General features: G+C 52.6%; 1 protein-coding gene across 8 annotated transcripts; it reads right to left on the bottom strand.

Moving 5' to 3' along the window:
• Window positions 1-6122: 6122 nt before the first annotated feature.
• Window positions 6123-22339, bottom strand: ABCD4 (ATP binding cassette subfamily D member 4). 8 transcript variants are annotated; one of them, XM_032344941.1, is made up of 19 exons: window positions 22179-22337; window positions 18690-18808; window positions 18409-18536; window positions 16947-17086; window positions 15599-15715; window positions 15088-15213; window positions 14433-14483; window positions 12697-12791; window positions 12326-12447; window positions 12135-12226; window positions 11892-11981; window positions 10033-10241; window positions 9582-9673; window positions 9034-9070; window positions 8596-8645; window positions 7910-7962; window positions 7554-7630; window positions 6801-6916; window positions 6128-6626 (listed from the first exon to the last, which is right to left on the bottom strand). In XM_032344941.1, the coding sequence occupies exons 1-19, from the start codon at window positions 22214-22216 to the stop codon at window positions 6558-6560; spliced, it is 1821 nt and encodes a 606-aa protein (XP_032200832.1). In that variant the 5' UTR covers window positions 22217-22337; the 3' UTR covers window positions 6128-6557. The 8 variants fall into 8 exon arrangements, 6 of the variants coding, with proteins under 6 accessions (XP_032200837.1, XP_032200833.1, XP_032200836.1 ...); XM_032344942.1 differs by lacking the exon at window positions 11892-11981 and having other exon boundaries at window positions 6126-6626; window positions 22179-22338; XM_032344943.1 differs by lacking the exon at window positions 6128-6626 and having other exon boundaries at window positions 6804-6916; window positions 7554-7610; window positions 22179-22339.
• Between the last annotated feature and the right edge of the window lie 1025 nt (window positions 22340-23364).

The following is a 23364-nucleotide window of genomic DNA, read 5'->3' as shown; positions in this document are numbered from 1 at the left end:
AAGTTGCGGGGCGCCTGGGTGGCTCAGTGGGTTAAGCCGCTGCCTTCAGCTCAGGTCATGATCCCAGGGTCCTGGGATTGAGCCCCGCATCGGGCTCTCTGCTCAGCAGGGACCCTGCTTCCTCCTCTCTCTCTGCCTGCTTCTCTGCCTACTTGTGATCTGTCAAATAAATAAATAAAATCTTAAAAAAAAAATGCAAGTTGCTCTCTCTTGTCACCTGCGGACCCCATACCCCCTGGTGGCTCTGGCTCTCACAGCTGGGATGTCCCTTTCTGGTTTCTTAGTTCAGTCCTGCAGCAGGCTTGTTTTTGCTGTTGTTTATTCATCTCTAGGTGTGATATGTAGTACATGTTTGGTTACGCAGAGAGACCATGAAAACATGAAGTGTATTTTCTCCCAGTCTTTATTTCTGGCCGGTTGCAGCTACAGTGGAAACATGCATGTTCTCCCGGGGGCACACTGACTATATCTGGTACCATAGTCAGGTAGTTGGGCAGCAGTGGGGAAGGACTTTCTCTTTTAGTCGTTACTTGCTTTTAACTGAGTTTTAAAATCCTCATGTGATTTTTAAATTTTAAAATGAACAGTTTACAGGGCACCTGGCTGGTGCAGAGGAGCCAGAGACTCTTGGTCTTAGGGTTGAGTCCAAGCCCCATACTGGGTGTAGAGATTACTTAAAATAAATAGAATTGAAAAAATAATAAAATGGCCATTTTACTACATTGCCTTATTATTCTCTTGATATATATTTTTTTGCATATTTTTCCTAAAACATTTGAGAGCAAACTGAGGACGTGATGTCCCCATCACTCCTTGATACTCAGTCTCTACACTTCCTTAAAATGAAGACACCCTCCTACATTGCCACTATACAACCAATAAAATCAAGAAATTAACACTGATGCAATACTTTATCCAGGTTCGGGTGCCTGGGTGGTTCAGTGAGTTAAGACCTCTACCTTCAGCTCAGGTCATGATCCCAGGGTCAATGGAGCCCCACATCGGGCTCTTTGCTTAGCAGGGCGACTGCTTCCTCCTCTCTCTGCCTGCCTCTCTGCCTACTTGTGATCTCTCTCTGTCAAATAAATAAATAAAATCTTTACAAAAATTTTAAAAAGATTCATTTGTGGGGTGCCTGGGTGGCTCAGTTGGTTAAGCGATTGCCTTTAGCTCAAGTCATGATCCTGGAGTTCTGGAATCGAGTCCCACATTGGGCTCCCTGCTTGGTGGGGAGTCTGCTTCTCCCGCTGACCTCTCTCCTCTCATGCTCTCTCTCTCTGTCTCAAATAAATAAGTTAAATATTAAAAAAAAATACTTCATCCAGTCCCCAGAACACTGAATTTTCCAACAACGCCCTTTATAAGTGGTGGATCCAGTCCAGCACCACACATTGGATTTAAGGTGCCAAGTCTCTGTGGTTCCCTTCAGGTGGGAACCGTCCTGGCTTTCCTTGTTTTCTGTGAGTTTGACAGTTTTGAAGATTTCAGGCCAGTTTCTCGACGGCGTGTCCAGAATTTGTGTTTGGTATTTCCTCGGGATGAGGTGGTAAAACCTGAATGTAATTGTGAGGAAGCGTCAGACACAGACTCACCACAGCCCCTTCCCAGCTCTGCTTGCCGCTCCCCCAACCCGCTGCCCGCGGGCTGCGCTGGGGCCCAGGACAAGGGGCGTGGTGAGCAACCTACTTCCAAGTCCGCCTCGCACCTCACCCCTGTATGCTCTGCTGCGCATGCCCCTAGGGCTGGGGTGGCCCCGTCCTTCAGAACCGCAGGGACAGGGAGAGGACGAGATGAGATGCGGTGTGCAGAGTAAGGCAGCACCTCAGCGCACAAGCTACAGGATGAGAGGCCGCAAGGGCCCAGACAAGGCTGGGTAGGACAGACTACGTGCGTTCCCTTGTCCCTTAGACATTTATGGAGCACCTACTGTGTGCCAGTGCTGTGTGACCAATGGAGCAGGCACAATCCCTCCCTGCCCCCGCGGAGTTTATGGCAGGAGACAGAGACATAGGAATATGCCAGGCTTCCCTAAAGAAGGGGGGTGTCTGGTTGGACACTTATCGAGAGCACCCTATGACTGAGTCCCCTGCTTGATGACCGGACCTGATTCTGACAGGAAGCCAGAGTGGGTTTGGGATGCGGCTGGTCTCTGGATGCGCAAGGCCAGGTAGAGGAGCAGAGCCCCCTGCAGAAGTGCCGTAGGAGGCAGTGTGGGGGGCAAAGGCCAGGGTTCTGACTCTGCTGCCGGCCTTCCTATCCTCAGGGCCCTCCCCACCATCCTGCACTCCTGGCTGCTGGACCAGTATCTGGAGGATTCTTGCCAGCCTCCAGACTTGCCCTGCCAGAAGCAGCTGGTGGCCTTTGTACATGGCAACCTGCTGGCTTGGACCTGGAATGTCGTGTCCACCTTTTCCAGAACCAGCTCCAGTGCCAGCTGTAACCCCAGATCCAGAGCTAGAGATGCCTTTGGCCCCGTGTCGAACTGTTGACCTCCAGTGAGAGCGAACTGGAGAGCTAGAACCAGCGCCAGTATCAGCTCCAGAGCTAGAGGAAGCCCTAGCCCAGATCCCTTGCTCACTCTACCATAGCTCCAGAGCTAGAGCCAGTAAGAGAGCCACCGCCCAGAGAGAGTGAGCCCCGGCTCCAGCCCCAGCTCTACCATGAGGGCCAGAGCTTGAGTCAGCTGTCAGCTAGAGCAAGGTTTGGGGTACAGCCCGTTCCTGGACCAGCTCCAGCACCAGTTACAACCCAGAGCCAGTGCCGTCTCGAGATGGAAGCAGCTCCAACACCAGATCCAGTCCTAGTCAGTGCTAGGTGCAGACCGAGCCGTTGGCTTCAGCACCAGGGCCAGAGCCAGAATGAGCTCTCAGGTTTCCTTTGACGATCTGAGCATAATTAAGACCGTGGGTTCAAAGCTTCATCTAGTAAGAGTATCCGGACTTCCTCACAGATGGTTTCTGTCACTGCCACCTCCCCCCTCCCCAGCCACGCCCTTTGAATGGGCCAGAATCCTGTTTCTTTTTATGATTTGCTTTTGTTGAAAACTGGACATTCAAATATAATATAGTAACTAGAAACCAGTTCCTCCCCTTCCCCAGGGTTTGCTGTTTTTTATTACTAAAGGCTGCAGACATCTTTTTGGTCACTTTCTCAAACTAGTTTTGCAAGGACTGTCATCCTTGTCACATGTGGTCACTTGAAGTCTCTGTTCAGTCAGTATTTTGGCAGCGATTTCCTTGAATACCAGGATCTCGAGCAAACAAAAACTCCATCTCTCCCCCCTTTCCAGATTGACTCCGTGCGGGGACTCTAACACTGAGCCAGCTTAACTCTTTTAACTCTATCTTAGCCTTTACTTCCAGTTTGGTCTGAGCCGAGAGGCCAGCCAGAAAGGAAAGCTCAGGATCTTCTCGGGTCTTTGATGAGCGTGCATCCTGTCCGGGCCATGCATGCGGCTTTCTAAATTCCCTTGTACATGAGGTCACTTTTGAACACTCTGATGTCCTAAAGAAACACTCTCCCTTATGTGAACACTGCCATGTCTTGATGACCATACCTTCGAAGTAATTTTTGAAACCTCCAAGTGTGAGTCCTCCAACTTGGTTCTTTTTCAAGATTGTTTTGCCTATTTGAGATCACTTGCAGTTCTACATGAATTTTAGGATTAACTTTCTCATTTCTGCAGAAGTAGGCCAATGGGATTTTGATAGGGATTGCATTTAAATTGCAGGTCACAGTAGGTAGTATCGCTATGGTAAGCAGACGTGTGATGGGGATGATGGAAGATCATGTTGCTCTCTGTCCCACAGCCCTAGGACTCCTCAGAAGGGTGACAAAGGGACAGACTAACATTTCTGTATACCATTGACTGGGTCTGTGTAGTTCCCTGATTGGTAGAATGAGATGGTAAGTTATTTGCCTGGTTGATTTGAAAACATTTATTTTTTTAAAAGATTTTATTTATTTATTTGACAGAGAGAGATCACAAGTAAGCAGAACAGCAGGCAGAGAGAGAGGGGGAAGCAGGCTCCCCGCTGAGCAGGGAGCCCGATGCAGGGCTCCATCCCAGGACCCTGAGATCATGACCTGAGCCGAAGGCAGAGGCTTAACCCACTGAGCCACCCAGGTGCCCCTGAAAACATGTAAAATAAACATTTTGTCCTTGTTCATACTGAGGACACATAATCAGACGTCTATACAGGTGTACACGGATTCATCCAAAACTCTCAGTAGCCTCCATCTCTGAGGTGAGTGATGGGCAAAGGTGGGGTCTGGCAGCTTTCTCCTGCCAGAGCTTTTGCAAGGGAGAGCCCTGGGCACTCAGAATAGGAACAGCACTCGAGACGTGTCTGAGCTGGAGGAAAAGCAAATACCAAGACCCGGAGTTAGGCACCAACTTGCTCTCCTGAGTCATCTGCTGGCAGCAGCCTCTGCAGGAAGGCTTGGGAGCTCGAGGGTCTAGTGAGGAGGAAGCAGGTCCGTAAGGCGATGCTGTCAACAGAAAGGCTGGGGGGAGCTTCCTATATTGAAAAAAAGTACAGAAATTAAACTGTTGGGGGGGGTCTATCCACACCCAGCCCCCGCAACGTAACAGACACACACCCACGGAGTGGGAGTCTGGGGCATCCTTAGTCCTCAGGGAGATAGGTTCCCCTTAACCTGAAAAAGAGCTTTCTTCAGTTAGAGGGGTCCGAGGCTGGGTGGTCCGCAGGGCTAGATGTGCTTGACTGGAGGCCAGAAGACGCTTGGCAGGAAGCGGTTGGGAGATTCAAGGATGGGAGGGCTTCTGGAGCAGATGCCAACCTTCATGGTCCCTCCCAGCGCTGGGAGGGGCTGGACACTGGCTGCAGGGCTGCCACGGGCCTTTGTGGACTTGATGTCCTGCAGGTTCCTCAGGAAGCTTCACCAGGGACCAGAATGGCCATCGGACCCAGTCAGGGGGCCACCTGAGCTGTCTCGGCAAGGCACCCAGATGCACTGTGCTAGCGCCCCGACACGGTGGAACTGAGGAACAGGCTCCAGGGCTGCGGGGCAGCCAAGCCGGCAGGGGAGGCGCCCACTGTGCAGACAGCACCTCCCCAGTTTCCCTTTCTGTGGTTTCCCACCCCACATCTGGCATGTTCAGCGGGACCCACAAGGCAATAAATAACCTCAAGTCTTAGAGTGAGGAAGTGATTTCCCCAGCAGTTCCCATTCCAGGTGTCTAACTTTATTAAGGAGAAAGTTCTTACTTGCACGCCGGTATGGCTAACTCTCCCCGCGACATCCCTTAACCTCCCTTTGTACAGAGAGCAAAGCCTCAGGCTGAGTCTCCAGGCACAGTACCAAACTGCAATTTCATAACATCGTTATGAACATGGTTCATTTTTACAGTTACATTCTATTTATATCAAGTAACTTTAAAAAAATCAACTAGGTTTAAAGAGTGAGTTAATTTTAAAAATACTAGCTGGGGGGGGTTGCACCTGGATGGCTCAGATGGTTAAGCATCTGCCTTCAGCTCAGGTCATGATCCCAGGGTCCTGGGACTGAGCCCTGTCAGGCTAGTCTGTTTCTCCCTCTGCTTGTGTTCTCTCACTCTGTCAAATAAATAAACAAAATCTTAAAAAAAAAAAAAAAAAAAAAGGTATTTCACAGTATAAGAAGTACAGAGATCTGGCAAAAATCATGAGGGTGCTATCCTGACAACACAACTCTGGGCAACATTGTTCTAGAGTAAGGGCTTCGGGCTCAGTCACTTTCCATCTCAAGTTTTTGCGCTTTCTGGGTTTTGTCTGTTCCCTCTGGTTGCTGCTGTTTCCTCACAAAGATTATTTTTGAAGGATCTCTGACCTTATTTTAGTTGACTGACAGGAAAGAGATTTGTTTTTATTTTTACCTGGGTTAGGACAAGAAAAACAGAAGGGCCCTAGAGGTTAGGTACAACCCTAAGGTACAACCGGCAAAGGAAAACTATAGGTTTGGAGTGAAGTGAAAAACCAGGCGTAGAATGTTCCAGTACAGTGGAGAATGCATCTCCCTTCCCCCCAGGCTCCCAAATACAAGTCTGCAGATTCAATTTAAAAGGTCACCTTACAGTGGAAAAGTAAAAGGGAGAAAGCTATAATTTGTAAGAAATGTTTATTTTTTTACAAAAAGTTATAAAATTTAAATAGTTGATTAAAGTTAAAAAAAATCTTATACAAAAATTAAAGGTTTTAAAAGATTTCTGGATCTCTTGACTTTAAGCCCAATATTCTTTCCACAATGAGCCTACATTTCTCATAGAGCCTACATTTCAGGTTTTTGCTTAGAAAACACAATCTGAGGTCGTTTGTAAGCAATCGGCACTCCAAGTGCTGGGAGCTCTGGCTGAGGCAGCAGGGGGCGCCCAGGCAGGACAGAGCACCCCACAGAGAGCCACACCCCGGCTGGGCCCTTCTCCCAGGGCTCCCCGCACAGGGCCCAGGAGGTGAGCCAGGGGTCTCCCTTGCCCCACAGGGCCCCCAGTCTCTCCAGGAGAATGCCGATCGGCCCGCGCTGGGCACTTCTTCCCATGGCCAGCCACACCCTTGGCTTCACTCCGCCTTAATTCTGGTCAGTTCCCATCTTCCTTCTCCACAGAGTTTCAGAACCAAGGAGTGATACTGCAAGAGGCCAGCACAGACGCAGATGAGGCTGTGCTGGCCGCACAACAGAAGGCCGTCCCTCCCCTGCCCTCTCCACACCCCGGATCCCCATTTTGAAGGGCCCCAGGCCCTGCCCAGACCCAGCCTTTGGGCTCTTCCTCCTCCTCAGGCCACCTCCAGGAGCTTGGGTACCTTCTCGAGGCTACGGCGATGCCCCACACTGATGAACGTCATGCCCAGCTGCTGGCCGACGCGGTAGAGCTCGCCCTCCACCTCCTCGGTCAGGGCACTGGTGGCTTCATCAAGCACTATGGGCAGAATCCGGCGGGAAGAGATCAGCCCCTGGCCCACCTCTGCTGCTTCTCCCAACCCGCTCACCTCCAGCTGGGACCCAGGGCGAGGCTGGCTGAACGCTGCTCTGGCTTCCAGGAGCTCTGGCACAGAAAGAGAGTGCGGCCGAAGAGCAGAGGGCGAGGCCCCATCCCCTTCCCAGCGGCGGGACAAAACCCCCCAGCTTCCCAGAGTCCGCGCCGGCATAGCCTAGAACCTCGCAGGCCAGCACTTCTCAGCTCCCCCAAGGACAAGGACATCAGCTCCTGAAGAAGTTCACACCTGTCGCCCCTCTGCCAGGCACAGCCGGGGGTGCTGCCCACTTACTACGGCAGAGGCTGAGGAGCGTAAGAACGCAAGCTTTCCAGGCCGGCTCCAGCTGCTGCCATGGCAGAAAGCTCGAGAACTGGTGGTGTGACCCGTTCACAGCTGCACTGGGGACACCAACCTTGCCGCCACAGGGGCAGAGCCCTGCCACCTTCCCATGCAGGGACAGAGGCGGCTGGCCATGCACAGGGGGCTCTCCAACACGTCCGAATGCCCCGGCAGTGACACACATACACACACACAGAGGCACACAATACTGGGCGTGTGCTTTTCCCGGGCACACCTCACCTGCATACTTGGGCTGTAGGTAGAAGAGCCGGGCAAAGGAGAGCCTCTGCATCTCTCCTGGGGACAGAACGTCGTACCTGAGGAACAGGAAGAAGACCCCCAGAGGAAGGAGGCCGGACCTGGCTCTTGCACAGAATGGGTCTAAGCAAGAAGAGGTTCTCGGGCAGAGAGGCTGGCCCCGGGACAGACGGACATCCCCCTCCCCTTTCAACCACAGGCCAGCCCCGCCGCCCGCAGGAGGTGAGGCCAAAACACTGCTCCCGAGGGCGTGAACATGCCCCTAACGGGCCAAGAAATACCCAGAACCCACTGTGTTTGGGGGAGCTGGCTCTGGAGCACCCCGACTCCCTTCTTACCAGTTCCAATCGACCTGCTGGTCCAGACCCTCTGTCCTCGTCACCAGACTGGACTGTAACACACCCAGAGGGAATGCTGCCCGTGAGAGGGCCCACCCCTGCTCCGTCATCCCACCACACACGCCCCTGAGACAGCGAGGGCCCTGTGGCGCACACGCCGTGGCAAGGGCTGTGGGAGCAAGCAGCCCCCCAGAGAGAGGACGATCCCATCAACTACACTGTCTACATCTGCTGGAGCAGGATGACAAGAGAAAGCAGACTTCATTTTATTAACATTTTAAACCTCAATACAGGGTCGCCTGGGTGGCTCAGTCATTAAGCGTCTGCTTCGGCTTAGGTCATGATCCCAGGGTCCTGGGATCAAGTCCCGCATCAGGCTCCCTACTCAGTGGGAAGCCTGCTTCTCCCTTTCCCACTCCCCTTGCTTGTGTTCGCTCTCCCCCTGTTTCTCTGTCAAATAAAATCTTTTAATAAATAAATAAATAATAAAACTCAATATAGACAACGCACCCCCCGTTGCCTGTCCCTGGCCAACTGCTCCCATCACCAATTTCTACTCCCACTCCCACGGTCCAGGCTCAAACTGTCAGTGCTGGGCCCCGGGCACTATGCCGGCTCTGCTGGACCAGCCCTTGTGGTCAGTGCTACCAGGTGGGTCTGGCCTCGAGGTCCCTGCCCGCACTCACCAGGCCTGCCAACTCCAAGAACCTCAGGATCCGCTCATCATCAGTAGAACCTGCCAAACAGAGAAGCTTCTTTAAGTCAGCTCCCTCTGGGCAGCCAGAAGAGACAGGGTACATCACGGAAGGGGGCAGGGGTGGGGACACCAGAATCTGGGCTAAGGCTCGGCAGAGTTACAGCCCCTAATACATAAGGGAAGGGCCAGGCGAAGGAAGCAGCCCCTTCCCTTCCTCCAGTGCGTGTCTCTCCTCAAGGAGGGGAAGACAGAACAAGACGAGGTCAGGGTACAGCCCCCAAATAGTAAACACTTGAAGGAGGAGAAGTAAACAACCTGAAACCAGCAGCCTTGCTGGAGCCTCTGGCAAAAGGCATCGGCGAGGCCCCAGCCAGGCAGAGCAGGGACGATTTAGATGGGAGGAGGCGCCCAGGGAGGGCCGGCTCACCCGAGTCTGGGTAGATTTCCTTCAGCGGGTAGATCACCTGATAAAACAAAACCGCACAGGCCTAAGATGAGGGCCCATGAGAGGTGGGTGCTGTACACAGCCTATCCTCCCCCAACAACAGCCTCAGGAACTGCCAGGGGCCAGGCGCCTCTCCACCTGAGGATGGGGAGCGACACCCACGACAAGGGCCGGCGGGGAAGTCTGGCGCAGCAGACAGCGGGGCAGGGTCACTGCAACCTTCAGATGTGTGTCTGAGGGGAAAGAGTCTGTGAACCTCCGAAGGCCACGGACTCCAGAATCCAGCATGGGGGTCAACAAATGTATGTGATATTTGGTTTCGGCCCCCACAGGCTAACCTGTCCCCAGGAGCTGCTCTAACTATGGGAGCCCAATCCTCAGAAGGGAATAAAGCGTTCTTAGAACCAGGGAGTTCCTGGGCAGGAGCCATTCACTGCCCCACCTTCTGCCCTATAACTTTCTAGAGCTGAGACCTGTCACACTGCCAGAAGTCTCCATTAGGGTAGAGGTAGGAGTGGCCCCAGGCTGACCTGTTCCCGAAGGGTCCCGTCAGTGAAGAATGGCTTTTGTGGCAGGAACATCACCCCATGGGGTCCGAAGTCCGTCAGCATCTGCACCGAGCCTGCAGAACCCACAGAAACCTCCACTCTGAGATCTCCCAGAGAAAGTAACTGTCTTTCATTTCCTTTGCCTAACAAAAGGCCTGGATTTCGGGGTGCCTGGGTGGCTCAGTTGGTAAGCATCTGTCTTCAGCTCAGGTCACAGTCCCAGGGTCCTGGGATCGAGCCCCACATCGGGCTCCCTGCTCAGCAAGAAGCCTGCTTCTCCCTCTCCTACTCCCCTGCTTGTGTTCCCTCTCTTCCTGTCTCTGTCAAATAAATAAAATCTTTAAAAAAAAAAAAAAAAAAAAAGGCCTGGAGGTCTATACACATGCAGCGCACACATACACCCGCATCCCACCAGGCCAAGGCTGGCTCTCACCCCTTGTGCTTGCCCAGAGGCCGCCGAGAACCCGCAGCAAGGAGGTCTTGCCCGTGCCCGTGTTGCCCGTGATGAGCAGGCTCTGCCCCTCGGAGATCTTCAGGCTCAGATCCTTGATTAAGGGCTTGTTAGAGGCCGGGGCGCCGATGGAGACCCGCTCAAGGAGGAAAGCTGTGTCTGCTGGCTCTGCGACTGGCCACTCCGGGGCTCTGCAGTCAGAAGACAAGGGGAGAGAAGAAGTCAGTCCTGCAGGGGGCAGGGTCTTCTCCTTGAGGGGGGTGCTTCACCTCTGGACAGAGGAGTTGTTATGGGCTAAACTGTGTTCTCAAAATCACGGGCTAAAGTCTCAACCCCCAGTACCCCAGAACATAACTGCAGCTGAAGAGAAGGTTTAAACAAATGATTACGTTAAAGTGAGGCCATCAGGGTAGGGCTCTAACCCAATATGCTGACGGCCTTCTAAGAAGAGACACACCAGGCATGCTCGTGCACAGAGAAAGTGCCAGAAAAGGACACAGCGGGAAGACAGGAGAGAGGCCTCAGGAGAAACCAACCCAACCAGCACCTTGATCTTGGACTTGCAGCATCCAGAACTGTGAGAAAATAAGTGTCTTGTGTGAGCCACCCGGCTTGGGGAATCTTGCTACAGCAGCCCGGGCACATGAACACAGAAGGAGGGCTGAGGGCGCCTAGTCTGTGCCAGGCTGCACAAAGCCCTGCCGCGACTGATCTTAATCCGCTCTAACACCCATGGATCACAAACAACATCCCCACTTGGCAGATGAAGAAACCAAGTCAGGCGGCTAAGTAACTCACTCGGGGTCACGGAGCTGAAACTCTAGCTTTAACCCTGGCTACGACAGGACGGGCGTGGTGGTCGTAAAGGGACCTGGAGTTTGGCTCTGCACAGACGCCCCTCTCCCCGGAGAACAGCACCTCCGGTGTCACTGCGCCACCTCCTCAGCCCCAGGCCCACAGCCGCAGGAAGGTTGAATTCTAAACGGGGGCAAGAGTTCAGACTTTAGTCCCTCAGAAGGCAGTTGCGTGTAGGCCCCGGAACTCAGGCTGTTTCCGTTTTTGAAAGCTCACTCGGTGGCCACTGTCCAAGCACTTTCCGTGGACTGTGACAGTTAGCCTCACAATCACCTGAGAGGAAGGTTCCATTACTGTTCCCCTCACAGAGATGAAGAAACTGAGACACAGAACAGCTGAGTAATTAGAGAGCAAAAAAGTGAGGAAATGAAACAACCTTCAGTGCCCAGGAAGGTCAGAAACCTCACAATGCATCAAGGAGGCACAAGTAAAGGGGCGCCTGGGTGGCTCAGTCAGTTGAGCGTCTGCCTTCGGCTCAGGTCATGATCTCAGGGTCCTGGGATCGAGCCCCCCATCGGGCTCCCTGCTCAGCAAGCCTGCTTCTCCCTCTGCCTCTGCCACTCCCCTCCACTCGTGTTCTCTATATATATCAAATAAATAAATAAATACAATGTTTAAAAAAAAAAAAAAAGGAGACACAAGACACATGTGGAGGTGAGCGAGGCCTGGGGAACAGAGAACAGGCAGGCCCGGAGGAAAGGGGCAGGCGGCAGGGCTCAGTGGGAGGGAGACCACTCAGATTTCTGTTTTGTCATCTCGTGCCCAGGCAGGAGCGTGCGCCGGGCTTCCCGCAGCTGGAGGAAGGCGTAAATGACCACAACAGATGCCAGAACAGCCTCACTGCCTGCAGACACCGCAGCGTGCCTGTCACCACACAAACATGCCTGGCAAGGGCTCCGCCGCCCGGCCAGGGAAGGGCAGGACTTCAGGCCGAAGCCAAGCTGGGCACACGCACCATGGCACTGCCCTGCCCACCTGGCGCCCACCTGTCTGTGTCCCACTCGCTCTCATCCGGGATCTCGCCAGCCCGCGACCTCAGGGACATGTCCAGCAGGGTCTCTTGAAGCTCCCCAATCCTGGACAAGAAATGAAAACCCGAGGTGGGTCTGGGGACCCAGGGGAATGCGGTCTTCCTTTCCTCATATCCACTGGCACATGGCCTTTCTGTCCCTTCTCTCATTCAGCTCCTCCTCCCAGGGGCGCCCGCTCTGCTCAGGACGCAGCCTCACCTGTGTGTGTAACCAGCCACATCGGAGAGCGTGCTGGAGAGGTCGATGAGCCCACTGAAGCAGCTGATGAGGTAAATGCACACGAAGGCGTTCTGCACAGCACAGCGAGCCGTGAGCGCCGGCCTGGACGCCGAGGCCCTGGGCACTGGGCAGAGGGGACAGCTTGAGGGGTGCCCGGGAGGGAGCCTCACCTTGCTGACCAGAGTGCTGAGCTCCGTGGGGCTCAGGTCTCCGTAGACACCACTGAAAATAGGGATGGCGATCACAACGTAACTCAGGATGCTGCCCAGATAGTCGAAGGTGTTGACGCCGACTGCAGGCGACAGAAACACCGAGGTTAGAGACCCGGGAACCACTTATGCACTCTGAGGGAAGACGCCACCAGACAGGACCAAGCTAGTCCCTGGGGCCTCGTTCTCCAGAAGACACTCCTGGCAAAGGCAGTGGCTCCCCGTGGTTAATCCCTTCATGCCAGCAAACTGCTTAGTGCAGAGAGAAAGTGGGGGAAGGGAAGGCTATCCCGTTCCTGGGGTTCCTGCCTCCCCGGGCTCCGTCCACCTACTGTACAGCCAGAGCTCCTTGGACATCAGCTCCCGCTGGGTCTGAAGGAGTCTCTGCAGCCTGCGGTCTGTCCTCATGTGCTCCACATGCCCAGCCCTGACGAGGAAGGCTGGGATGTCGATGGGGCCCGCAAAGCCTCATCCAGGCTCAGGGGCACCCTCCAGCCCTCACCACACTCTCCTCTGGGGACCAAGCCCATCCAAGTGGTCTTCATCTCAGACCCTTTCTGCCACGAGCCTCCATTCATTGCTTTACTTCCTCAGCACAGTATTGTCTGGGGAAAGAACATGAACTCTAGACTGGGCAGGCCCAGCTCAAATCCTGGCTCTGGCCAACTGCCAGCTGGGTGACACTGATTAGTGCCTTAAGCCTCGGAGTCTCAGTGTCTTGTTCTGTAAAATGGGGCTGATCATACCTACAAAATAAGTTAGAGAATTTCTTTTTTTAAGATTTTATTTATTTATTTGACAGATAGAGATCACAAGTAGGCAGAGAGGCAGGCAGAGAGGAGGAAGCAGGCTCCCTGCTGAGCAGAGAGCCCGATGCGGGGCTCGATCCCAGGACCCTGGGATCATGACCTGAGCTGAAGGCAGAGGCTTTAACCCACTGAACCACCCAAGTGCCCCAGTTAGAGAATTTCTAAGTAGAAAGTTCCAGACAGAAGAGGGGCCCTTAGTAAGGTGTTGTTACTAAGGCCCTTAGTAAGCTGTTGTTACTCAGCAGCTACACACGGTGCAGTTGCTCGGTGGCAGGTTCTGTGCTGGTTAGCCAGTGAGATAAACAAGGGGATGAAACAGTTCCTGTCCCTGAGCTACCAGGTTGGGGGACAGGCAGACGCACTGCATTCTGTACCTGGCACCTGCAAAGTGCCAGAGGGACAGATAAGCCACAGAAGAACCCATATGGACTCCAAGAGTCAACCTGCTTTCCCCAGAGCCCAGAACTTCATGAGAGGCTGCAAAAATCCAAAAGCACTTGGCACAGCCCCAGCCCTACGGCCACACAACCAAAGCCCACCTCAGAGTCCTAGTATGCTTGGCGCCCCCAAGTGGCGGCAGCTGCAAACTGCAGTAAAGACAGACAAGGGCAAAGGTCCCAGGGCTATGAGCTCCAGGTGATCCAAGAGCCGCTTCCACTCCTTCAACACACACCTCTGGGGCCTGAGTTCTCTCTCTGGGGCCTAATGATGACTCCAGAGGCCTCACAGAAGGCAGGGCCCTGGGACCTACCCTGACACCCTGAGGGAAGGAATGAGATTTCACAAGGCTGCTGTTAGATCAGATACTTCGTTCTACTTGGACAGTGTTTGTGGGGAGCGAGTCTCCTGATCTCCTGAGGCCTCCTTTCCCTCCCATCCTGCAGAGACAAAGGATCAGTCTTTGAGACTCTGACTGGCCATCAGGCACTGGCAGAAAGCCGTTTTACAGAAGGAAAAGTGAGGCAGAGGCAATGCCTTATAGTCATCACCAAGACAGGAAGCATTCACTCGTTTCACTCTTGGAACAAATTTAGGCCCGTCCTGGGCCACTAGAAGGAACAAGCAGCTTCAGAAGCAAATCCCTGGATCTAAGGATGAGGCAGACAAGGACAGGGAGAGACACGGGGTGGGGGTCACAGCCAAGTGTAAGGATGCTCAGCCCCACGGCTCTGGGACGGTGGGAGGGCCGGACAACTGGTCCTTCCTTTCCTGTCATCTCCACTATCAGCTCCGATGCGGCAGAAGGAAACCCGACTCACCTGAAAAAGGCAGCAGGCTCAGCATTCACCCGGATCTGCATGTGCTTGAACCTGGGCAGGGCAAAGGGAAACGTGTGCTGGTGACGGGCAGTGCTGGCCCCTCTCCTTTCGGAGGCCTAGACCACGACTTCCAGACCTGACTCCACCTCGAAAAGGCCCAGCCCTTCCCCGAGCTGTCGCAGGGCTGGAATCCCAGGGCCTGGGTGGGGTGGCAGGAGCTGTGCAGACCGGGGAACGCCTCACCTCCCCCGAGGATAGGTGCATTCCTGCCCACACCACCTCCTCCCAGGGCCCAACCTGAAGCAGGGCCCAACAAGCACAGCGCAGGCGCTGGATCTATTGGCTGAGCCACGACAGGGAGGTTGAAACAGAAGCACAGGAGAAGGCCAAGGGACGATAATGGCCAACCAGACACAGTTCTCGGTGCTTCTCACCTAGAATCTCAGTAATGCTCCTCACAATCCCCTCTGTGGACAGGAGTACAATCCCCATCTTAAAGACGGGAAAACTAAAGTTAGTGAGGTTCAAGACCTCACCCAAGAGCACATGCCTAGCGACAAGCGCGGGCTGGGATTCGAATGAGGCAATTTTACTCCAGACCCCCATTCCTTAACCGTGATGCTCAACCCAGAAACCTCAAGCAAGGGGAACATACCTAAAATCCCCCTCCAGCTTCTCCTGCTGCACCAGCTGTGCCACGATGGGCCCCATCAACATTTTGTTCACCAGGGTTCCCAGGATGAAATACCCGAAGATGCTCACAGGCCCGAGCCAGCCCGTGCTGGAAGGCAGAGGGGAGCGTGGGGGTGTCACACACGGTCGCAGGCCTCAGCCCCGATTCCTGTTCACTTTCAAGCAGTCCTCGTCCAATTTCAGGCAGCAGTCCTGTGGGACCTCTGCTCCTGTATGGGGGCAGCTGGCACCTGGTCTAGGCTGTCAGGGTCCCAGAACCCCTGTGACACTGAAATGCCCCATGTCCAAAGGGAGGGGAGCGGCCTGAGCACAGGACAGAGGAAGCCTTCCTGGCTGCAGGCGGGAGGAAGAGAGACCAGCCTCTTCTGGACCCTGACCTGGGGGAGGGGAGTGGGTGGGTGAGGGACCTGGGGCGGGGTGAGGGGGAGAGACATCTGGCCGGGGTGGTGCAGGGGCGAGGGGAGAGGCTTCACCTTTGGAAGCACTGGTAGGTGTAGTAGATGAGCGTGAAGGGGGAGATGATGAGCTTGCTCGCCATGCTGCTGAGCTGCCGGCAGAAACGTTCCACGTCCTGGCTGATGCGCTGGTCCCTGCACACAACACAGAGCAACTGGACCGGCAGCGGGGCGGGGGCCGGCGAGAGCGGAGAGGTTACCTCTTACTCTGACCTTGCCTTTCGGCGCTGTTAGCTACGACCCCAGGGGGAGATGGACTCAGACAAGCACTGGTTTTCCTACAGGCACTAAGGCCCTCAGGAGCTTTAAACAACCCTGAAGAGTTGTTTCTTGGGGCGCCTCAGTTTACCCTCAGGAAAAGTAGCAAATGAAAGGGCCAGTACCCAGGGGTCCCAAGCCTGTTCTGAGTAGCACCCGAGAAAGACCGGAGTTAAAAAGCAGAGTTTCTGGATGAGCAGGAAAGCCGTCCCCTCTCTCCAGCTCCTCCCAATCTCTTCTGCGAGCCTGAGTCTGCCCCCAGTTTAGCTATCTGGCTGCAGAAGCTTCATAGGGGTTGAGTCATGGAGGAGCCCAGAAGAGAAAGGTAAGAGGCAACAGGAATCCCCAAGCATCTTTGCGGCAAAGCTCAGCTTAAGCTGACGAAAGGTCACGCCAGGCAAAAAAAGGGCCTAGGGGTGGTGAGTGGAGAGGGAATGTCTGTGAGGAGACTCCCTTGTGTCCCACTGCACCACGGCACCACGGGGGCCACACTGACTCTCATTTCCAATGAGAGTCATGACCTTGGACAAGTCATTTGCATTTTCTGGCCCTCGGTTTCCTCGCCTGTAAAACACCCAGCGCTGACTGACACTGGGACACTCGCCACATGCCAGGCGCTGCGCAGGTGCACTGCGTGAATATCCTTTGAGGTATTCTTGAGATAGGAACCATCATCCTCATTTTCCAGAAAGGGAAACTGAGGCTCCATGAACGGAGGCCTATCAACCGGGAGGTGAAAGAATGAAGGTCTGAGTCTTACACTGAGCCCTGGGCAGCAAGAATTTTGTACTGCTGCAAATCCAAGGGCTGGTTTGCTGGCAAGGACACTTTCTTTGGAGAGAAACCCGCAGCAGGGGTTGGGAAACACAGGATATAAAATGGACAAAAGGGAGCCGTCCTATCTTTTAATTCCCTTTTCTCAGCCCTGCAGCTGCTCGGGGGTGCCTCCATCGGGCTGTAGGCCCCTTGAGATCATCCCCTATGGTGCTTATCAACATTTGCGGAGACCTGGGGATGATCTCAAGGGGCCTGCGGCAGGGACTCTCCAGGGCCGAACCAGACCCACAGAACCCTGCAGAGGGCCCGGAGGCCGGAGAGGGGCGCCTACGGGTTATCGACGTCATCCCGCAGCACGTTGAGGGTGTAGTACACGCGGCCTCGGAAGTAGAAGCGGTGAAGGTGCTCGGTGAGGTCCTTCCTCCAGCTCACGTACAGCAGGTTGCAGGTGAACTGGTCAAAGCTCTTCAGCTGCGCAGAGGCGGAAGCGAGAGGAAGTGAGGAAGCAGGAGGGGCGGCTTCTGCTCGTCTCAGCGAGGAGCCCGGGGCTCGCTAAGAGAGCATCTGCCGGCTGGCCCCGGCCCATCCCGATTAGTCTCTGTCCACTCAGCACTTCTGCGTGTTAAAGTGTCAAGTCAGGGGATTCTCCCCTCCCCGCTCCCGCCCATGCTCTTTCCTTCACCAAGCACAGGCCTCTGGCCCCTTTCTATTATACAGTCTCATCCTGAGAGCCAGTGAGCCTCTGGAAATTGGGGATGATATTTTTTTTTTTTTTAAGATTTTATTTATTTATTTGACAGACAGAGATCACAAGTAGGCAGAGAGGCAGGCGGGGCGGGGGGCAGGCTCTCGCCAAGCAGTGAGCCCGATGCGGGACTCAATCCCAGGACCCTGAGATCATGACCTGAGCCGAAGGCAGAGGCTTAACCCACTGAGCCACCCAGGCGCCCCGGGGATGATATCTTCTATGCCATCTATGTTCTCACTTTTCTTTTCCCCAAAACTTGGAAGGGAGCTCTGTATACTTAGGGGTTCACTGCCAGAAGACCCAGCCAGACTGTCTAAGTGTGATGAGAAGGGGCTTCCCCGAGAAAACAGGCAGCACAGGCAGACAGAGCATCAGGCTCGAGTCCAAGCGGAGACCTGACTCCTCGTTCAGCACTGATGGAGCGCCGACATGCTAAGTCCGAGGCAATGACAATGAGCCCAGCCTAGCAAGTTAACAATTACAGGGTGTGAGGAGTGTTACAGCAGAGGCTAACTCCAAGTATTAGCGAAGCAGAGAAGAGGGCAGGTGGAGGAGCCAGGGAGAAGGTTAAGGAGGACTGGAAGGAGGTGACAACAGCAGAACCTGGACAAGCGAGCAGGCATTAACCGTGTGAATGAGGGTGGGGACGGAGGCCATGTTGCACGAAAGCAGCGGGAGGTATGACACAGCGCCAGGCTGAACCACGGCCTCGGCCCCACGGAGAAGCAATAGCCCCCTGGCTGCTGATCCTAGTTTTCAAATGCTCAGAGTTCCCTGAAGCAAGAATAATGGGACTGGAAGGGACAAGGTCATTTCTGCTAAATGCTGACCAGAATGTCATGGCCTAGTCCTGAGAGCTTGAAACATCCCAGGAATTGGGCCCAACAGCAAGATCAATGCCCTGCACAGGGTTTTGACCTTTAGTTCCCAGAAAGGGAGGGAACACACCCCACAGCCGTTTCCTGCTTCCTGGTGGCTAAGTCCGAGTCGGCATCGTGCTCATGCTAGGCTGGAGAGGAAGACAAACGCAGGGAGAAGACCTTACCATGGAGTTGAGAACGATGAGCACCACAGCCAGGAACGTCAGGCTCTTAAACCCATCCAAGTCTTTGTTTCCCAGGACCCCATAGTACTGACTGGGGATCAAGCCGACCTGGTAGATCACCAGTTGTTCTGGGGTGGGGAGAGGGGTTCGAAGTCAGTGACGAAGGGGGAGAAAATGAAGAGAGAGGCTTCCCCTTGAGTCCTCGCCTTATCAACTCCCCAGAAAGAAGGGATCCCAAACCAGGGCTGCCCTACCCTGATAGCCTGGGCTCGCTCACTCACTCAGTAGGGTGACGCACAACAGGGTCAGGAACATCAAGGCATTCTGTGATGACCAGGAGGGAAACAAAACCTTCTGTATTTGTAGGAACCGCTGGAGAAACTGCAGATCTAACCTGGGCCTGAAGAAGAGATGCGGGAGAAGCTGAGTGAGCCCTATGAGGGCAGTGAAGCCTTAGAGAGCAGTTAGCAGGTTGACCTACATCATTCTGGGGAGGGATCCAGCCCGTGCAGGATGCATGGCCTCCCGATGCTGAAGGCGGTAGGCCTGGAACAGACCCGGGAGAGAAGGGAATTTCTCTAAGCTGGTAAATGCTGTAAAAGGTCATTTACCAAAAATTGACAGCAAAGAAGCATAGTTAATGAAGAAACTTTAGCCACATCCTCTTTATGGTCACAAATAGGAGGAGAAAGCCCATCAAGGATTTTAAGGTCCTGGCTGAATCAATAAAGCAAGAAAAATAAATGAGGTAAAAGAATTAAAAGGGGAGAGATTAAATTGTCTTTATTTGCAGATAATGTGATCATTTACACAGCGAACAGCAGATCAATAGACAAATGATGGGAATAAAAGGAGTTCAGCCAGATATAAGGTTAACATAACAAATATCAATAGTGTTCTATATCAACAATAACCAACTTGAAAATACAAAGAAAATAAGATGATTAAAACAATGGTAAAATATCCAGGAATTAACTTTTAAAAATAATTTGCAAGACATTTTTTTAAGTAGGCCCCCACACCCACCATGGAGCCCAATGTGGGGCTTGAGCTCACAATCCTGAGATCAAGGGCCAGAGGCTTAACCCACTGAGCCAACCGGGTGCCCCACATTTTTTTTTAAGATTTTATTTTTAGGGGCCTTGGATGGCTAAGTCAGCTAAGCCTCCAACTCTTGATTTCAGCTCAGGTCATGATCTCAGGGTCATGAGATCCATCGATCTATCTATATATTTAGTATACGTATATTTTAAAGGTTTTATGTATTTATGAGAGTGAAAGAACAAGTGAGGGGATGGGCAGAGGGAGAGGCAGACTCCTCGTGCCCAGCAGGGGGCCTGACACAGGCTCTCTCCACCCATGATGTGGTTCGAACTCACAACCGCGAGATCCAGAGTTGCTAGCTCTACTGACTGAGCCAGCCAGTCGGCCCAGGATAACACATTTTAGAAGAAAAACAAAAGCTCTATTATAAGATGCAAAAGAAGACTTAAAAAGGGGCGCCTGGGTGGCTCAGTGGGTTAGGCCGCTGCCTTCGGCTCAGGTCGTGATCTCAGGGTCCTGGGATCAAGTCCCGCATCCAGCTCTCTGCTCAGCAGGGAGCCTGCTTCCTCCTCTCTCTCTCTCTCTCTGCCTACTTGTGATCTCTCTCTGTCAAATAAATAATAAAATCTTTAAAAAAAAAAAAAAAGACTTAAAAAGACAGAGCTGGCATGACTTAACATTATAAAGACCTCATTTCTAACAAAAATAGTCTATAACAAAAAAGCAGAGCTTCTCTGAGGAACTTTATATGAAAATATAAAGTCCCATGAGTAGCTGAGGGCAACTGTAAAGAATGGGAAAGGAGGAATCGGAAACACAAACCCTCCATTAGTAAGACAAATCAGGGGCGCCTGGTGGCTCAGTCGGTTGGGCATCCAACTCTTGATTTCAGCTCAGGTCGTGACCTCAGGGTCATGAGACTGAATCCATTGTCAGGCTCCGTGCTGAGCATGGAGCCTGCTTAAGATTCTCTCTCTCCCTTTCCCTCTGCTCCCCACATCATGTGTGCGCACATGCCCTTCTCTCCCCCACCCCAAAAAAAGACAAATCATATTGCAGAGCTGTGGTTTAAATACAGAAACAAAAAGACCAAATGGAACAGAGACCAAAAAGAAAAAACAGACCTATGTTTACATGGGCACATGAAAGAGGTTATATCACAAGATAGGTGACAGTAATAAGAATAGTTGTCAATACTTATTAAGTACATACTATGTGCCCAGTACTGTTCAACATGTGTTTTACATGTTTTAATTCATTTGGCTGTCACAACCCTAAGAGATGGAGACTATATCCTATTTTTATGGATAGGGAACTGAAGCAAAAGAGGTTAAGTAACTTGCCCTGTCACCCACCTTGTAAGTGGGAGCCTCAGGGTTTGGACAAAGGCAGCCTAGCTCCAAGGATCTGAGCTCTTAATGATGCTTCACAGGCTCTCCAATTTTTAATTATTAGTTCATTAGTTTTTGGTTGAAAATGGTGAAGGAAAATTACCTCAAATCACTTAGAAAGATAAAATTTTAAAAACCCAAATGGATTAAAAATCTAAATGTGAAATTCTATTTAGTTAATAGAAGGAAATGCAGGGGCGCCTGGGTGGCTCAGTGGGTTAAGCCTCTGCCTTTGGCTCAGGTCATGATCTCAGGATCCTGGGATAGAGCCCGGTATCAGGCTATCTGCTTGGCAGGGAGCCCGCTTCCCTCTCTGTCTCTCTGCCTGCCTCTCTGCCTACTTGTGATCTCACTCTGTCAAATAAATAAATAAAATCTTTAAAATCTAGACCACACGAGGAATTCCTGCAAGTCAGGAAGACAGGAAATCCACGGAGAGTGGTAAAAGAATACAAACAGGCAATTCAGAAAAGGGGAAACCCAAATGCTTAACACATGAAAACACAACGGGATGCCATCTTACAACTCATCAGACTGATAAAACATCAGAAAACCGAACAATACCAAACATTCCTGGAATGTGGGGAAGCCAGAACCTTTATGCAATGCTGTTGGGAAGTATAAACTCAAGATGACCTTTCCAGAAAACAATTCCGCAGAACTTAGGTACGACCTAGCATCCTAGCTTGGGATGGATAATCCAGAAAAATATTACCCATATTCACAAAGAGACAAGCGCCAGCATATCTGTGGTGTCCATCACTAGGGGAATGTATAAGTAAGTGCGATCCAAAGTACATAGGGTAGTACCAAGCAGCCCTCAGAAACAGAAACTAGATTACTACTGAATGCATGCTCTCAAAAACACAACGTTGAGTAATAAGGTTTTTTTTTTTTTAATCACAGCATATTATCATTTATAGGTATTCAAAACCCACAATCTATCTTTCCAGGTAACAGACACGCAAACTTATGTAAACTGGGCTGTACACTCGTGGGAGTCTGAGAACGGGGGAGAAACGGGTTGAGAATAAGGAACGAAGAGAGGAAGACAATGATGTAGAGCACAAGAGGGGCCCTGCGCTGGATCACAGCGTGCCAAACGAGGACGATTAACTCAATTCTGTGCACTTGGAGGTTCTCGGGGGGATGGAAAAGCCAGTTCCAAGGGAGAGGATCCCACAGCCAGAGTGCTGGGGGCTGCCTCGGGTCGCGCGGGAGGCTGGGCGCCCCTTCCCGAGCTCCTCTTTTCGCGGGGGCGGGGGCTCTTCAAGCCACACAGCCCCAGGGAAGGCACCCAGGGACCCGGCTCGCCTCCCCAGCCGCCCTGCTCACCTGGCGCCAGCCCCGGTCGCCGTTCCCGGGACCGCCATGGGACAACTTCCACCCTCCTCCGGAGGACCGCTGCCCCGGACTCCGCTGCGGGAAGAGTCCAAAGAGCACCGGGTTGGCCGAAGAGGGGCGGGCCCACGACGACCACAGAGACGGGCGGCTAGAGAGGAAGGCGCCGGTCTACGAAGCCACTCCCGGAAGCGACCCACCCCTCGAAAAGAACCAGAGAGTGCTGAGTGTTACATTCTGTCGACCCTGCGCCTACAGCGCCCACTGCTGGATCGAGGAGGTTTCCTTTTTGACAAGAACAGCGGAGAAAAATGGGATTATTTTAGGACAAGTATTTCAGACGCGGAATGTAGATGTTTTATACATTCTCCCACAGAAGCCACCGTGATCTTTTACCAACATAAATCAGGCTTCCGGATTGCAGGTAGAATAAAGTCCAAATGTTTCCATGGCATAAGTGATGGCGCCTTTCCCTTAAATTTTCATGGAGTGGCCATTGTTTCCGTCTCAGGGTCTTTGCAAGTGCAGTAGTCTTGGCCGGGAGCTCTTCCACGGATGGCTTGTTCTCAAAATTAGTTCCAGTGTCACCTGGTCGCCCAACCTAGAAGATGCCATCCTGCCCGCATCATTCCCGATTGTATTACACTTTGTTTAAAAATAATCTGCACCCAGCGTGAAGCTCGAACTCAGGACCCCAAGATCAAGAGTTGCATGCTGGGGCACCTGGGTGCCTCGTTCGGTTAAGTGTCTGCCTTCGGCCCAGGTTATTATCCCAGGGCCCTGGGATGGAGTCTAGCATCTGGCTCCCTGCTCATCTGGGAGTTGCTTCTCCCTCTCCCTCTGTCCTCCCCCCTAACCACGCGCCCTGGTGCTCTCTCTCCCTGTCTCAAATAAATAAATAAAATCTTAATAAAAAAAAAAAAAAAAAAAAGAGTTGCATGCTCTACCAACCGAGCCAGCCAGGTGTCCCACTTTTATTTTCTCCATGATAATTATCACTGTCTGAATACATCTTGTTTCCTTGCGTATTGTTTGTCTTCCCCTCTGAGAATAAAATTTGAGCAGGGACTCTCTGTCTTGCTCATAGCTGTATTCCCAGTACCTAGAACACTGCAGTATTTCGTAAGTGCTTAGTAAATATTTGTTAAATGTTGGAGAATGCAATGCTTATCATCTGATT

This window comes from Mustela erminea, chromosome 5, assembly GCF_009829155.1.
Source record: "Mustela erminea isolate mMusErm1 chromosome 5, mMusErm1.Pri, whole genome shotgun sequence".
Classification (NCBI taxonomy): domain Eukaryota; kingdom Metazoa; phylum Chordata; class Mammalia; order Carnivora; family Mustelidae; genus Mustela; species Mustela erminea.
This window is presented reverse-complemented; position numbering and strand designations above follow the sequence as displayed.

Bases quoted from the DNA above. Each gene is read 5' to 3' on its own strand.
- ABCD4 (XM_032344941.1), bottom strand. From the start codon at position 22,216: ATGGCGGTCCCGGGAACGGCGACCGGGGCTGGCGCCAG. The intron at 17,087-18,408 runs GTAAGGTCTTCT...GCCTCTGCGCAG, and splicing joins TCATCGTTCTCAACTCCATG to CTGAAGAGCTTTGACCAGTT. The intron at 6,917-7,553 runs GTGAGGTGTGCC...TTCTGCCCATAG, and splicing joins CCTACAGCCCAAGTATGCAG to TGCTTGATGAAGCCACCAGT.